Source organism: Dipteris shenzhenensis, chromosome 15, assembly GCF_047967505.1.
Source record: "Dipteris shenzhenensis isolate YYH24624 ecotype China chromosome 15, Dip_SZ_1.0, whole genome shotgun sequence".
Lineage (NCBI taxonomy): Eukaryota > Viridiplantae > Streptophyta > Polypodiopsida > Gleicheniales > Dipteridaceae > Dipteris > Dipteris shenzhenensis.
The window spans coordinates 43,142,709-43,156,552 of record NC_141610.1 but is presented as its reverse complement, the minus strand read 5'-3'; the positions used below and the strand labels follow the sequence as shown (position 1 = coordinate 43,156,552).

Here is a 13,844-nt window from a genome sequence, read left to right as displayed (position 1 = left end):
ACTTATACAGGGTACTGGGTGTTCTTAGGGAAAGGTGCAGAAGGAGAATGGATTATTAGAGATGCTGTGGCCTCACTATATTGGTGTAATAAGAGGATACGTTGATTCTGCCTGATCTGCTATTAACGTTCCAGATGTAGTTGGAACGAAGGACTAGATCTCGTTTGAAGCTGTGATTGACACTGCCACTATTTTTCAACGTTCTGTAGCCAATTTCTTGTACCGATGGCATCATTCTACCAGTGCTCTATCACCAGGAGGTTAGACAATAAAATGTATGGTGCCGAACTGCCTGGATTGAGTTCAAACAAGTGTGTTGCAGCGCGCTCCCCTCGCTCAACATCAAATTCATTTCTACAGGCACTAAGCAAGGTCATCCAGGTGACAGCGCCAGGTTCAAACGGCATGCTGTTGATCAAGTCCTCTGCCTCATCCAGCCGCCCTGCCCTCCCCATGACGTCCATCATGCAGTTGTAATGGTCCTCATTAGGCATAATTTTATGGCCTCTATACATGGATTCAAAATAGTGGCAACTATCATTGATAAGACCTGCATGGCTACATGCAGAGAGAATACTGACAAAGGTAACCTCATCAGGTGGTACTCCCTCCCGCTGCATTTGGTCAAATAGTTGGAGAACAGTTCTCTCCTGCCCATTCCAAACATGGGCTGCAAACATGGCATTCCAGGAGGTCACATCTCTCTTGGACATATGGCGAAATATTCTCTGAGCATCCTCTAGGCTGCCACACCTGCCATATAAATTGACAAGGGCATTCCCTAGGTCAAAATCTAGCTCAATACCAGTATTCAAGATGCAGTCATTCACAAACGCAACTTCACTTAGGGCTCCTTGAATGACATTTGCAGAAAGAATGCTGACAAAGGAGGCCTTATCATGCTCAGGCATCTCTTTAAAAGATTTCTGTGCATCCTCAAAGCTGCCACATTTGCCATACATATTGACAAGGGCATTCCCCAGAACAACTTCCAAGCTGAATCCACAGCCCGCAATGTAGGCATGCATCTGTTTGCCTAGGGCTAGGACTCCTAGGCTAGCACATGCAGAAAGGACAATTGCAAACACCACCTGATCTGGTATAAATCCTTCTAGCTTCATCTGAACAAATAGTTGAAATGCATTCCCTGTCTCCCCTTGTTGCATATAAACCATAATCATAGAAGTCCAAGAGACTGTATCATGCACTGGCATATTATCGAATATCATTTGTGCATGATTCAAACTTCCACACTTGCCATACATTGTGACCAGACAATTATTTACAGTTATATCAGATTCTAATCCACGGCTTAAGATATAAACATGCAACCGCCGACCTTCAGTCAGGGCTGTCTGGCTGGTACATGCAGACAGAATGCTGATAAAAGTGACCTTATCAGGCATTCCCCCCTCCAGGTGCATACGCGCAAAGAGCTCAAGGGCAACATTGCCCTGTCTGTGCTGAACATAAGCAGCAATCATAACGTTCCAGGAATATATGTTCTTATCAGGCATTCCATGAAATATCAATGCAGCATCCTCCACACTGCCACACTTGGCATACATATTGATAAGTGCAGTTGCCAGGATAATATTGAACCTACATCCAATGACACGAGAATGCACCCGCATGCCTTCAATCAGAGATGCTGCTTGGCTGGCGCATGCAGAAAGGAGCACAGTGTAGGTAACGCTGTTTGGCATTATTCCTTCCTCTTGCATTTGGTCATAGTGCTGTAATGCATCCCTTCTTCTCCCATGTAGGGCACATGCTGCAATCATGGCATTCCAAGACAAGGTGTTTTGCTCAGGCATTTGGTTAAGTACCCTCTGTGCCTCCTCCAAGCTACCACACTTGCCATACAAATTGACAAGAGCAGTCCCGACAACAAGGTCCAGCTCCAGCTGACTGCCCACAAGGCAGGCATGGACCCTCTTGCCTTCACCTAAGGCTGCCAGGTTTGCACAGGTAGAAAGAATTGGTACAAAAGTCGGTGTGCTTGGCATGACCCCTTCCTGGTGCATTTGATTAAAGAGTAAAAGGGCATCCTTACTGTATCTATGCTGAGCAGATGCTGCAATCATAGCATTCCATGAGATGGTGTTTCGCACCGTCATACAGTTGAACATCCTACGAGCATCTTCTAGACTGCCGCACTTTCCGTACAGATTGATCAGTGCATTCCACACTTCAACATTATCCTCAAATCCACTGCCCATAATTTGGGCATGCACATGTTTCCCCGCAGTTATTGTTGCTTCATTTGCACATGCCGAAAGAACGCTCACATATATGTGCTTGTCTGGAATGATTGCTTCCAGCTGCATCTGGTTAAAGAAATGTAGGCCCTGCTTACGCTGACCATGCCGAGCATATGCTGAAATCATGAAGTTCCAAGAGAACTTATCCCGTTCCTGCATTTTGGAAAACAATTCCCCTGCATCCTCAAGAGCTCCACAGTTACTATACATCTGGATGAGGAGGTTGCCTAAAAATGTGTTTTGCTCAAGTTTTTCTATTTTAATCTCTTCATGAATCCGCTTGCCGTCCACAAGGGCTTTTGCTTTCCCACAAAAGCGCAAAAGGTAAGCATAAGTTGCGCAATCAGCATGTAAACCCGATAAGCTGGGAGGATCCAAGTCCTCCGTGCATGAGTACTTTGCAGTAAGACGTTGGGGTGCAATCATGATGTGAGATACTTGTCTTTTGTTGAGCCCAACAGAATGGCGTGATTTTATGCTCCAGTTTCCGACAACCATTCGCCCTTGCATGCAACCAGTGACATCTCTCGCTACAGGGGAGTGACATGCCCGCATTCTAATTTGCTTGTCATCACTTTCCAAGCTCAAGAGAGCTCGGTTATCAATCTCCAAACAAGGTTGGGATCCCACAATGCCCCTCCAATTGGTAATGTTCTTGCAAGAGTATGCTTGTCCTGTGTTCTGGTAATTGTCATCGTGTGCTACCCTTGCGTTGCTGCAGCAAAACATGATACATAATACATGTGTTATGTATCATGTGTTGTTGCTATGTAAAACACATTGATATATAAAACACTATTGATTATAGAAAAGGTATGGGTATGGCAGCTCTAGTTTGAGCACCTTCCGGTTTATGGAGTTTTAGTGTGGTGTGCCCAAGGCTTGGGAGTCGGAGGCAAGTCCCGCATGCCTGGGTTCATCAGGGCCCTGGTATCTTCTTTGCTCTCTGAGGTGTATTAATTGACAGAGGGTCCACACTTGAGGGCGACGTCGAATAAATAAGGTGGGGGAAAAGAGTTCTCCATGAGATGTCTGGTGGGTGCAAGCCCAACACAGCAAAACAGGCTCTCAAAACAAAACAAAATTATAGAAAAGGGTATTCACTACATGTATTGCTTTGGATGTAAACTTTAGACATTTGCATCAGAAATACCATTGATTGTAAACCCTTCAACTTTTTAACGACGATGAATATATCTATGTTATCAACTGTAAGAGGGAAATATTGCTCATAATATCTATATTTCTATGGAGATAGTTTTAGAAAGAAGCTTATACAATGTTAAGTTCTTGTTTGGAATAGCACATTTGCAAATGAAATTAATTTAAAGGAACATTAAAAATGTATTATTTTTAAGATAACAATTTTGGGATTTGCAGTCTAAGAAGTTGTCTCAATGGGCGGTGTGAAGATATCAAAGCAACACCAATCGAAAGTTGAACTATGTAGGATCCATCCATATGGAACACATAGTCCCACATATGATACTTTCCACGTAGTCAAGTCCGCATCAGTGTCACATAAGGTTGTATCTTTCCAAAATACATATACACCTTATTCTATAATCGAGACAGATATCCCATATATCTCTATCGAATCATCATAGAGACGTATAATGAACAAATCTGATTGTGGTAAATTCTTGAATCAAACAAATCCAATATTAAATCAAAATAAAGATTTGCAATTTGATTGACGAAAATATAAATACGTGTTTAATTTTGTGTATTGATATTACCAATTATAAATAAAAGAAAAGAAGTGAGTTGCCTATGAGATTTGATAATTTTAAAAGCAAAGAATTTTAACCCAGATTTATAGGCATCTACTACCTTGAAGATAGGGAAATGAGGTTGATCAGGTGATGACCATAAAGGTAGTGTTGTAAATAATGAAGGTAAGTCATATTATTTAAATAATAAAAAAGACATTAAAAATTTCATAAGAAAGTTAATATAAAAAATTCATAAGAAAGTTAATATACCTGGAATGTTGTGACGTCTCTCTTTGGCATTCCCATAGTGAATGTTGCTTCTGACACTGGTTTGAAGATATCAATGCAATACCAAGTGCAGAATAACATTGGCTTATCATGTAGTTTCCATCCATCTAGAACACATAGTCCCAAATATGAATCTATCCACATCGTTAAGTCTGTATCGGTGCTAGGTGAAGTGGTATCTTTTTGAAAAATATATACACCTCGCTCTACGATAGGGACAGAGATCCCATACATCTCTATGGAATCTTCAAAGAGATGTAATATAAACATATATGATTGCGGTAAAAGCCTCAATTCAATAAATCAAAGAAGATTGAATTAAAACATGTATTTGCAACATGATTGAGGAAAATATGTTTGATTTGGTATCTTGATATTAAATATTGTGAGGATAGATAATGTCAAAAGTAGGAGAATTTCACCCATCTTTATAGGCACCTACTGCTTTGATGATAGAGAAAAAAGATAGATCAGGTGATGACTATAAAAGGTGGTGCTGTAAATAATGAAATTACGTCATTTTATATAAATAATGACAATGATATATACCTAGAATCTCAATGATCTCTTTCACCAGCATTCCCATAAAGAATGTTACTTAGACATTATTCCTAAATTCAAATAAAAACCATTTGTAAAATAGAGACCTTTCTATTGTTGTTCAAAAAGAAAGGGTTTTCTTTACCCTTGCAAAATGGTAGTTTTTAGATAAGAAAATCTAATATTATTATCATTATATGTAGTAATATTAAATGATAAATAAACATAAATATATTTTATTGCAAGTTAGAAAGTTCTACTTAAGTTTTAAAAAATCACTAACCTTTAAGCTCTCAAGATTTCTTTATATACAATGTCTGAAGTTGTATAAATGTCGCCATCAAGAATTGTTGATGACATTGCTTCTCTATTTTATTGCAATAGCACTTTTATGAGTAAATACTAGTGTGATCAAGTACAAACCCAAGACCTCCAAAGATTGTGCCTCATTTATTGTCATTCCAAAAGCAAGTCTTATTGGAAATTTTTTCCTCCTCATGGTAAATGGGAGTTATAGTGTTGGTGATGATGAAGTTTATCCTTGGAATGAAAACTAGAACTGAATTTGCACTGAAATATTCATTTAGCTCGCCAGGCATTGTTTCCAAGGCACATTGATTAACATCATCAACCTCACTATTTCTAGGAGCAAGAATAACTCGATTAGAGTAGGTCGAATCCGATATGGTGACAGTTACATCAGAATAAACACAATGAACCAAATCAACCAAGGTAGAGTTTTGCATCACCATCTCTACCGGTAGTATTTGCATTGGGTTATACTGAGTACAATCAATTCCATTTCCAATGCTCATTAGCCATTGCATGAAGTCATCTGAGTGATCTGTTGTGATTCGTACATTGCCAACCAATTTCAAGACCTCGGTAATTTGCATATGTAAGATCTACATAGCATAGAGTCAACAATATCCTCACGCCTCCCTTTACAACAATTGGCAGAATTTGTCTGAAATCACCTCCCAATAGAATCACTTTTCCTCCAAATGGCTTATTATTAAATTGAACACCTTGCAAAGTTCTGTCTAAAGCTTCAAAGGCATGATATGACACATTCGAGCCTCATCCCAAATGATTAGCTTATAATGTCTTAATACATCTGCGAGATGACTATGTACTGGAATGTTGCATGTTGAAGTATTGCTTAGATTTAAAGGTATTTTAAATCTACTATGAGTAGTACGGCCATTTGCTAGTAGTAAGGAAGCTATTCCAGATGATACTGTGGCAAGCGCAACAAATCATTTAGATCGTATATGAGCAAGCAAGAAATTATAAGTAGGTCTTTCGTGACCCACCAGGTCCATCTAAGAAGAAAACCCCACCTTTATCATGTGTGACTGCTTGCATTATTTTCTGAAAAGCAATTCTTTGACTATCTGTTAATGGTGATTTCATGGATTCTGAAATGATTTCTTGCTGCACTAGATCAAAAGCCTTCTCTTCTAAAAGTAGTGTACTTTCTTGTATAGCTTGGAGATCTCTTTCATGAAGCTAAGTCATTCCATTGAAATCACTTAAACTTTTACCCTTGTCATGAAGAAGCCCTTTTATGTGTAGTAGAGCCTGCGTTTCTGCCATGCTTTGAATATCAATATATGATGTTCTTGTAATCCTTGTTAAAGAATAAATAAAATCCTCTATCAGTTGTTCCCTAAATGTATCCCATAGAAATCTTGGGTTGGAAGGCTCACAAAAGAGTAGTAAGATCACAAAAAGGCACCTCATTTGGAACGGATTTTGTATAAGGGAAGCATCTTCTAAGCAAGAATTTATTCTGAATCATCTTCCAATATACCTCTAGCGATGTAAGTGGCTTTGAATGTAGGATATATTGTACCATTGTACGTGTGTAGATCACCAAATGACTTGCATCCTTTGCAAATTGTGAGTAGTAGCAGACGAAGATAAAATCTTTCACCATCAGATGGAGCTACAAAATTGTTGGTGCAAGCATGGAAGCATGATGGAGGTAGACAAGAGGTAGAGACAATGGCACAAGTATGAAGGCAATGAACAATTGATTCATTCATAGAATGGAGTACATATAGGCAACTAGCCATGAGTAGGTGGAATCTAGATCCACAATCATCTCAATTAGGAAGACCACCAATGTCTCCTAGAATCTCTCAATCATACACTACACTCTATTGACTCAATCATACCTACTGACTGACACATCATCAGTCACATCTAACTCAAGCACACCTACACACACACGTGTTCACACACTCACTCACATGATCAGTCACAACCATAGACCTTGGTATGATCCATTACATCAATTTGTCCTTCATACCCCCCACAAATTGATGACCTTAACCCTAGCAGTAGTCCATGGGAAACTTCATGGCTTGCCTACCTCTAGTGGCAACACACATGATCCACAACTTGGTACTCACTCTAGTTGCATTAGCAGCAGACTCATTTGGGCATCCTCACCCCAACATGATCTCACTTTGACTTAGGTCTCTTGGTTTACAATTTGGAACTCTGGACAATGACTATGCATGGGAAGTCCCCATAGGTCTAACAAGGTAAAACATAAGACTAACAATCATTTGAGGGGGACATCCCAAGGTAGAGAACCCTTATTGACCACACACAAAAATTCTAAATTGAAGATGTGGAGAAATTCCCCCCTTTGATGGCATATCTTGTCCTTTTCCTCCTTCTCTTCCAAGCTACCATAGTGTGAGGTACATTGTCATTAAAGAGGTTCTTGGTGTAGCCATTCTTGTAACTCCTTTTCCCTTTGATCTTTCTTGCATCCCATATGCCTTCACATAAATCAAATATGAAGAGGGTTTTACCAGTTGTTAGTAAAACAAGGGCAGTGTCTACTCTTGTACATAGAAGCTCATGAATGTATGGCATAATGCAATCATCCAAATGTAAATACACTTCAACTATCATGATAGAAACTTCATTCATCATGGAGTCACCTTCAAGCATCAAATAGGCTACATCATTATGGTCAATGAAGCTCATCATCCAAACATATACATAGTCAAACATAGTCAAATTGGACAACAACCCAAAGATCAATCTTGAATCGATGCTAGAAGACATTATATGGGCAGATGACCAAAAGAAAAATTTTAAAATGATAAACAAGGAAACTTTTGAGCATCTAACCACCTGCAATGCGTTAGCCATGAAGGAGATTTGAGAGAAACCCCCAAATCGAGTAAACAAAGACTGGAGGATCAAATTCGACCTATCTTGAGTAGAAATAAAGGGAATTTTGAGTGGAAATAAAAGCCCTTACCGAGGCCTACTAGCAGCATAAAGGATGGGTGAAATAGTGCGCACAGTAATCCGGCATTACATCAGGAAAGTTGGCCAAAGAAATAGTGATATCTCCCTCATCTATGGTCGGATTGAGCTCTAATTTTGGCAACAACTAGCCCTACATGTTGTCCAAGTGTGGCTCATAGGATAAGTCAAAATTGTGAGTTTAGGGGCAGAATTTAGAGGAAGTTTGGCGACCAAAGAATAGGGCGGCACGGTAGCTCAAAGTACAATTCCATCAATCCCAACATTGGAAAGGTGCGCCTTAGTGTGGGAAAGCTATAGCCAAAAGGATATTGAAAGTTAACGGTCAGATGTGGAGAAATAAAAGTTAAAAGATTTTGGCAGAATTGGAGAAAATGGAATAGACATGGAAGAGGTGGAAGAAGGTTGAAGAAGATGAGGAGGAGGTGGTACTAGGACGTGGGTGGAGGCTAAAGGAGGGTGGAAAGGATCTGATACCACATGTTGGTGCAAGCATAGAAGCATGATGGAGGTAGACAAGAGGTAGAGACAATGGTACAAGTATGAAGGCAATGAGCAATTGATTCATTCATAGAATGGAGTACATATAGGCAATTGGCCATGAGTAGGTGGAACTAGATCCACAATCACTTCAATTAGGAAGACTACCAATGTCTCCTAGAATCTCTCAATCACACACGACACTCCTATATTCACTCAATCACACCTACTGACTGACACATCATCAGTCACACCTACACACGCACATGTGTTCACACACTCACTCACAACCATAGACCTTGGTATGGTCCATTACATCAATTTGTCCTTCAAAAATACATTTGGCCTATAGTGTTTCCTATTTTTCTTTTGGTCCATATTTTGCCTTGGTTTCATACCCATCTTAGTGTTAAATCATAATATAATGCGTCATTTGCTTGTGGATAATTTCTATTACGTGTGAACCATTCTGTTAGCATTGTTTTCTTTGAATTTTTTGCATGTACAATATCAACAACATTGTCATGATCTCTGAACACAATTGTTTGCCCATCTTCCACATGCACTTGTAACCTTTGTACATCAGGCTTCTCATCATGCAGATCAAATTCATAGATTCTCCAACATGCCTCTGAGGTAGAGACATTATGTGCATCTAAAAATATATCAATCTCATCAATAGCCTGCTCAGTTGTTTCAATACCATTGTTACGTACATTTGAGAATCTTATTGTTGCCTGATCATGACCTTTGAATATGTACTTATTATAAAGACATTTGATAGCTGAAATGGTGGAACATATTTCAACATTAATGTGAGAATTGTATGTAATTGGTAAAAATAGATTGTACGGTACAATCCATCTATTGCTAACTTTGTTTTGAATATTTGCACTTATAGTCTATCCACCATCATCTCGTCTCATGTATAAAATAGTTCTTACGCTATGCATGAACCACCACAAGGTGACATGTCTACCTCAAAAGAGTCCATAACCTTGGACAGATACATGGGAGAACCCACCAATGTTAGAGCCTTAGTGGCTCCAAGCCCCAGCCTCAAGCCCCAGCCTTAATGATCCCTAGTCTCCTCCTACCCCATCTACATCAATTAGATTAAGGATAACCTTATCCAATTTTATGGGTAGACTTGGACTAACAGAACCAATAGACAAGCTAAACCCATTTGCTAGGGAGAATGGGGTGCCAGGGGGAACTCATGTGTAATCCCAACCATCGGTGTCAGAAACTGTTAAAGCACATGGACCTACTCTAATGACAACACTTATCTAAAGTGGATGAATCCTAAGAATGATCATGATCTATAACTCAAGTCAATTAGGTTCCAAGATAGATTAGCTTGGACTCATAAAGAGAATCTTGAGATAGTGCAAAGTGCTTGATTGATATTACTTCAAATGAGCCTCCCTTTTATAGGAGTGGGTACTTACATCCATATGCATGCTCACATGTGGGATATCTCCTCCATGCCATGTGGCAGCTATTGTAAGGTGGTCAGATGTGAGTTACAAGATCAAATCCTCCCCTGGGTGCTTACATGGCTACTCTCAGGTGGTCAAGTTTGATTACAAGAATATAGGCTAAAGGTGGAGAGGATTTTGCTTTTCAATACATGTTCTTCTTCTCATTCTGCTCATGGTTTGATGATGAATCCATGTAGTTGATGTGCTAGTTCTTCAATTTGCAGTCTTCTTCCTTGTGTCCCAGCTTCTTGCAATGGTGACACTTTGGTTTCTTCTTCTGTCTGCAGTCACTTTGATAGTGACCCATCCTTTTGCAATGGTAACACTTTGTTGATGTTTTACTTAACAATGCTTGTTCTTCATTATAGCTGTTGCATGTTGATGTAGATGTAGATGCCGATGTCGATGTCGATGCCTTCAACTCTTGTTCTTTTTCAAGAAGAGAAGATACACATCCCTCAAACTTGGGATCCGGGAAATTCTTCAAAGTGGTTGTCAGTGTGCTGTACTCTGTAGGCATGCTTTTAAGGAGGATTGCAAGTGCATCTTTTCCCCCTAATTTTGCATTTATGCCTTCTAGTTGAGTCATAATGCTTTTGATTTTGCTGAAAAATTATGCCATTGATTCATTGAAGCTCATGTGCAAACCATAGAATTCAATCTTAAGATGAATTTCTTGGTTTTTGGCTTTTGCACCAAACACTGTGTTCAACTCATCCCATGCATCTTTGGCATGATCCTTGGAGTCTATACGATGAATTATGTTTGGACCCAAGTGCAAACTAATGAGTGATAGTGCTGCTTCATCTTTTTCCTTCTAGGCATCATTTTGTGTAGTGGGTATGTCTTCTTTTACAGACTTCCAAAGCTTTTGATGCATCATGAGATACCTCATTTGTGTAGACCATGTGTGAAATCCTTCCCCAGTGAACTTCTCAACAGTTGGGGTGCGTATTGCCATTGCAAAGGTCTTACCACTTGAAGAAACTTTCAAATCTAGAAGTGTCTAATTGCTTACAATGATTCTAGCTTGACAGGCGCATAGAGCTAAAAAAGACGATCACTTTTTCTTTTTGGAGCGTGTGCAAATTCCTCCTGGATTGGAAGTTATGGCTTGTCAAAGTTTTATGAAGAAGAGGGGTAATTGATGATGTGGCACAGTGATTCACATGCTGCATGCAGGACTGTGCTTACAAAGGGACTGTGCTTGGTTGGCACTGCTGACTGTGCATGTTGATGTGGCAATCTTTTGACCCAAGTAGGTTAACCTGAGGTTACATTAATTTTACCATAGTCCAATTGAATCTAACCATAAACTTTAACCAAGGTTTAACTTAACTACACCCACATCTATCCTTATCTGCTACCACGTGGCCTAAGGTTCAACCCCACCAAGAAGGACATGTGCCAAGTAAGAGTTGGCAAAAATATTTACATCAAGCACCCAATGCACCTTCTCAAGGCCTCAAGTACAACCTACTAAAGTGCATGATTGATAGCACCTACTTTGAAACTTACCCTGACACAATAGTTACAGTATGATATGCTGATATCCACTATCATGTCCTATTAACTAAAATCATGGGATGGTTTCCACTCACCTTTGGCCTTTGTCATATGCTAGTTATACTTGTCATTTTTTTATTAGCACCCTCTTCTACCAATGTCATAGGTTTCTTGGCACATACAATGCTTACTACTATAATCAATGCTTGCCAGCACCTACAATTCTTGTTAGGACTATCAATCTTGGCTATCACTTTCTCTTCCATGAGAGAAATTCCATTGAGTGATAGAGAAATTTCCGTCCATTTGAAAAGTTTCCATCATATTTCTGTTCATTGCTTATGATAGTTTCTTGTGAGGGTGAGAGAGACTTATGTTCATGAGATTTCCGTGAATCTCATCCATTTTTGTTCATTGTGATTTGAGAGATTTCTGTTCAGAGACCAATTGAGAGAGATTCACTTTGTGATATTGTGTGAAAGAGAGAGAGAGAGAGATTCATGTTCATGCCTCTCATTGAGAGATTTGTTTGCTGAATAGAGAGAACTCTCTATGAGAGAGAATAGAGAGATTGACTTCCTCTGAACAAGCCTCCTAGTGTGCCAAGCTCTCCAACTGGTGGCTTCAACGTGTGCAACAGAGACAAAAGCTCCATCTCTTACTGCCAAGAGCCAGGAAGCTCATAAGCACAAGTGAACTACTCTGACCTGCAAGACCACCAAGATGGCCGATGCGGCTCCAGCCTCAGCATGCCTAGTAGAACGACTTGATCTGAGAGCTCCAGATGGTGACTTCTGCTTAGGCGCCTCTTCAACGAGTGATGCTCCTAGCCATCAGAAGACTTCGATGCCTTCTGATCTAGAGCCCACGATTGCAAATCAGTGCCAAGCCCACGACTCTCACTGCTTCTCTGTTGACTCTGCTTCATCGCCAGCTCATAGTTGTGAAGTGGACTCCACTAGCCTGCTTTTAGAATGACCTACTCAGCCGCCTTCAACGATGGCTTCTCAACCTCCAATGCCGCTCTACAACCGACTAAGCGCACGATAGCAAGCCTTCATGCAAAGGCCACCAACGGATTGCTCCCACGAGACAACAACAGCCCCGAACGACCATAGCTCTAACAAATCCCGAGCCAATAGCTCCGTCTTAGCAGCTCAGCTCCATCCACAGTGCAATGAGCGAAGGGCCCAATTCGTGTGTGCCCATCCACAATTTAGCATATGCATTGCAATTTGATCGCCTCTTCAATGCAACGCTCGACCACCTTTAGCACCTTCTCATTCAACAAAGCGATCTCACCACCTTGAAGAAATTCTGTCAACGGAATCTCCATGGATTCTGACAGAATCTAGAGATCTCCAATAGCTCTCCTATCAACACGTGCACATTTATGAGTCAGCTCAAGTATGTTGACAGTCTCCTGAAGAAGTTTCATATGGCAGATTGCAAGATTGCAGCCACTCTCGTGGAATAGAGTTTAAAACTTACTAAAGATTTAACTATTTGCACAAGCAAGTGCACTTGAGTTGTCATAATGCTCGAGGGAAAGTGCTTCTCAGGCAAGCACACAGCTTTGATGGAGTTCACCCTAGCCTTCTCGATGCTCGACATGGAGATCTCTTTTTGAGATATCCACCTTTTTCACATGCCCATGTAAGATATATTCATAATCAGTCTATAGATTATTCAAGTTAAATTGAAGAAAATGCAATGAATGCGAGTTGATAGTAAGCATACCTCACAATACCACTAATCTTGAATATATCATTTCTAACATCTTCTTGCAAGCACCCTTTCACTGTAATTGGGAGGATGAACTATCCAAGCAACAAAGAAGTCATGTCAATAATATAACATAATCATAATTACACTAACACATCACGATTATCGGTACACTAATCCTATAGCTTAGAATACCTATAAGACCTTGCATCAATCATGGGACTTGATCCCAATAAGCTTATTGCCCTTTGAAAATGCTCCTTTCAAGCAATGCATGTACCCTATCAGTGTTCGTAAAGAGGCAATGTTTGCCTTGACCCCTACCTCCTCTCTCTTGGAGAGGATCCATGTTGCTTTTGGGAGGACAACTTTACAAACACGTACTTGGGGCTACAAACAAGGCATCCTATTCATAGCTTGCAAGTCTTCTCACATTCCTCTTGAGTCTTTGGAACCAACCAAGTGTTCCCAAATAGTAGCCCCCACATTCTTGAAGATATGCATGGGATCCAAGGGATGATTGATTTGTAATTGACCCCAATAAG

General features: G+C 40.1%; 1 protein-coding gene across 1 annotated transcript; it reads right to left on the bottom strand.

The window, feature by feature from the left end:
• Positions 1 to 236: 236 nt before the first annotated feature.
• LOC147893844 (pentatricopeptide repeat-containing protein At4g13650-like) lies at positions 237 to 2,762 on the bottom strand. The gene is made up of 2 exons (XM_087386374.1): positions 1,087 to 2,762; positions 237 to 942 (listed from the first exon to the last, which is right to left on the bottom strand). Exons 1-2 carry the CDS (start codon positions 2,760 to 2,762, stop codon positions 237 to 239), a joined length of 2,382 nt encoding a protein of 793 aa, XP_087242500.1.
• Between the last annotated feature and the right edge of the window lie 11,082 nt (positions 2,763 to 13,844).